This window comes from Lynx canadensis, chromosome C1, assembly GCF_007474595.2.
Source record: "Lynx canadensis isolate LIC74 chromosome C1, mLynCan4.pri.v2, whole genome shotgun sequence".
NCBI classification, from domain to species: Eukaryota; Metazoa; Chordata; class Mammalia; order Carnivora; family Felidae; genus Lynx; species Lynx canadensis.
The window spans coordinates 8,278,000-8,280,135 of record NC_044310.1 but is presented as its reverse complement, the minus strand read 5'-3'; the positions used below and the strand labels follow the sequence as shown (position 1 = coordinate 8,280,135).

The following is a 2,136-nucleotide window of genomic DNA, read 5'->3' as shown; positions in this document are numbered from 1 at the left end:
ACATAAGGGTGTGGATGTGAGGAGGTGTGGTTACTGGGGGTCATCTCTGGTCATACTGGGGACCAGCTATTATGGGGGGAGAAGAGATGTGGTGAAGTAGGCAGGTCGGAAGACCTTGGTCTTCACTCTACTGGTCACCCTTGGACAAGTCTCTGGACCTTTCTGGGTCTCAGCTTCCCACAGTATAAATGACAGAAGCAGACTAGATGATCTGGAAGTTTCCCCTAGTACCAAAAGACCTGGGCTTGGGTCCCTCAAAGCTCAAGGCTGGCCCCCCACTCCAGGCTGGGTCTCTGGTGGAGTGGGTGGGTCAGTTGCTCCCCTCCGACTCCCTTGACCCCCAGCTAGGCTCCCAGACATGAGAACTGGGAACAGCTGGAGCTTTAAGTCCTCGGCTTGAGGAAAAAAAAAAAATCACCCTCCCTAGCCATCTCTGGGCACATTACTCACAAGTTCATTACTGTTTAATTTAATCACCAAATGTCATCCGAATGCCATTTATTCTGCCTTCTCACCAGAGATTTACCTATTTATTTTACATTTCAAATGAATTGCTCATTATTCTGTCATTTGGGGTTTTATTTTGTAATTCATTTGGCAAGTTCTGACAAGTTGAAAACGATGCTGTATTGAACACGGTACCTTCCGGGCCCCCTCTTAGGGGTCCCTCCCCTCAAAGCCCCCCACCCCGTGCCTAGCATCTCCCCTCAGGAGGCCAGCCCAGGACTCTCCACCTTTCTGACGGGAGAGAGACACAACATTCTGGACTTTCCTCCTCAGGTCCAAACCCTGTGTCCATGACACTCAGATGCATGCCAAGGACTGAGCTCTCCTGTCCGTGCCTCAGGTAGGTCACCTGTCTGTGCCCCTGCCCAAGCTGTGGTCCCCAGCCATGGTCCTTGCCACCTGAGTCATTTATTGTGGTGCTTGAAGCTACAAATCCAAGTACCTGCAGCACAAGAAGTTAGAAGATGAGCTCCCCAGAAGCCTGGACATCTGCAGCAAGGGGACTCCGCAGGCCACCGGCTTTGAAGTGATGGTAGCAGGGAAGTTGTTTCACTCCAAGAAGGGAGGTGATGGCTACACGGACATGGAGAGTAAGTTTCCGAAGTTGGTGGCTGTGATCAGAGCCGCCTTGGCTCAAGGCTAATGTGTCCTGAAGGCAGAGTCCAATGACCTTGGTCCAGCCCCTCGCGACAGACACATCAAGATAGGAAGGACTGAAATGTCTTGTGGATGCCTGATCTTTCTTTGATGTCCCTGCGGTCACCAGGTGGGGCAGAGACTGACGCCCGTGGTCCTTGCCTGTGTGTGCATGTGAGTGTGTGTGCGTGTGTGTGTGTGTGTGTCCCTGGGAGTGTAGCCCTGCGCCCTGTCTAGCTCCCCCCTCTCCCTGCTTTTCCTCTTCCCTCTCCCTGCATCCCCTATCCCTCTGGCTTCCCTCTGGCTCCCGGCTTCCTTCTCAGGGGGTGGCCAAGACAGGGATCTGGGTGGGTGAGTTGCAGATTTCAGCAGTGTTGGCAATGGTTCGTTATCCAGTAAACATTGGATGAGTTTTTGAAAAAGAGAAAGAAAGCTCAGGACGGGCTCTGCAGTGAACAACCTTGATGAGAGTTCTGATTTTGCCACTTGGTTATCAGTCTCGGACCTTAATTCCCTCGGGCAAACGGCTTAACTTCTCTGAGCCACAGTTCCCTCATCTGTAAAATGGGACAGTAGAGCTGTTGTGAAGGTTTAGTGGGACTGGGCACATCGTTAGCGCTCCCTGAAGTAGTCGGGAGCTCATTTTATCCTAAACCCAAGGTAGACCGGGTTGACCCAAAGCAGCCCTTGCCACGAAGCAGGGGACTAAAGGTCAGAGGGCTTGAAGAATTAGTTGACTGCAACAGGCAGTTCCAGGGCACCGGTGCTGTGCAGGGCCCTGCCAGGGTGGTGCTGCCCCCCTCCTTCAGCCTCAAGTCTCGTGGGGAGGCTTTCATTCATGGGCTTTGCCCCAGCAGCCCTCCCAGGTTTCTTTGCTGCTGCCTGAGAACAGGTGTGGAGCCAGCAACCCCGGAAGGGCCCTCAGTCTAAGACACTGACAGCCTCTCAGCCTGGACCCAGTACTCACATCTGTGTCATCACATCTGGAACCTC

The 2,136-nt window shown here is 53.2% G+C and overlaps 1 protein-coding gene across 1 annotated transcript; it reads left to right on the top strand.

Moving 5' to 3' along the window:
* Positions 1-889: 889 nt before the first annotated feature.
* Positions 890-1,150, top strand: LOC115522339 (selenoprotein W-like). The gene is given in 1 exon segment (XM_032594130.1): positions 890-1,150. A coding segment is annotated over 1 exon segment (258 nt). The 5' UTR covers positions 890-892.
* The last annotated feature ends 986 nt before the right edge of the window (positions 1,151-2,136 follow it).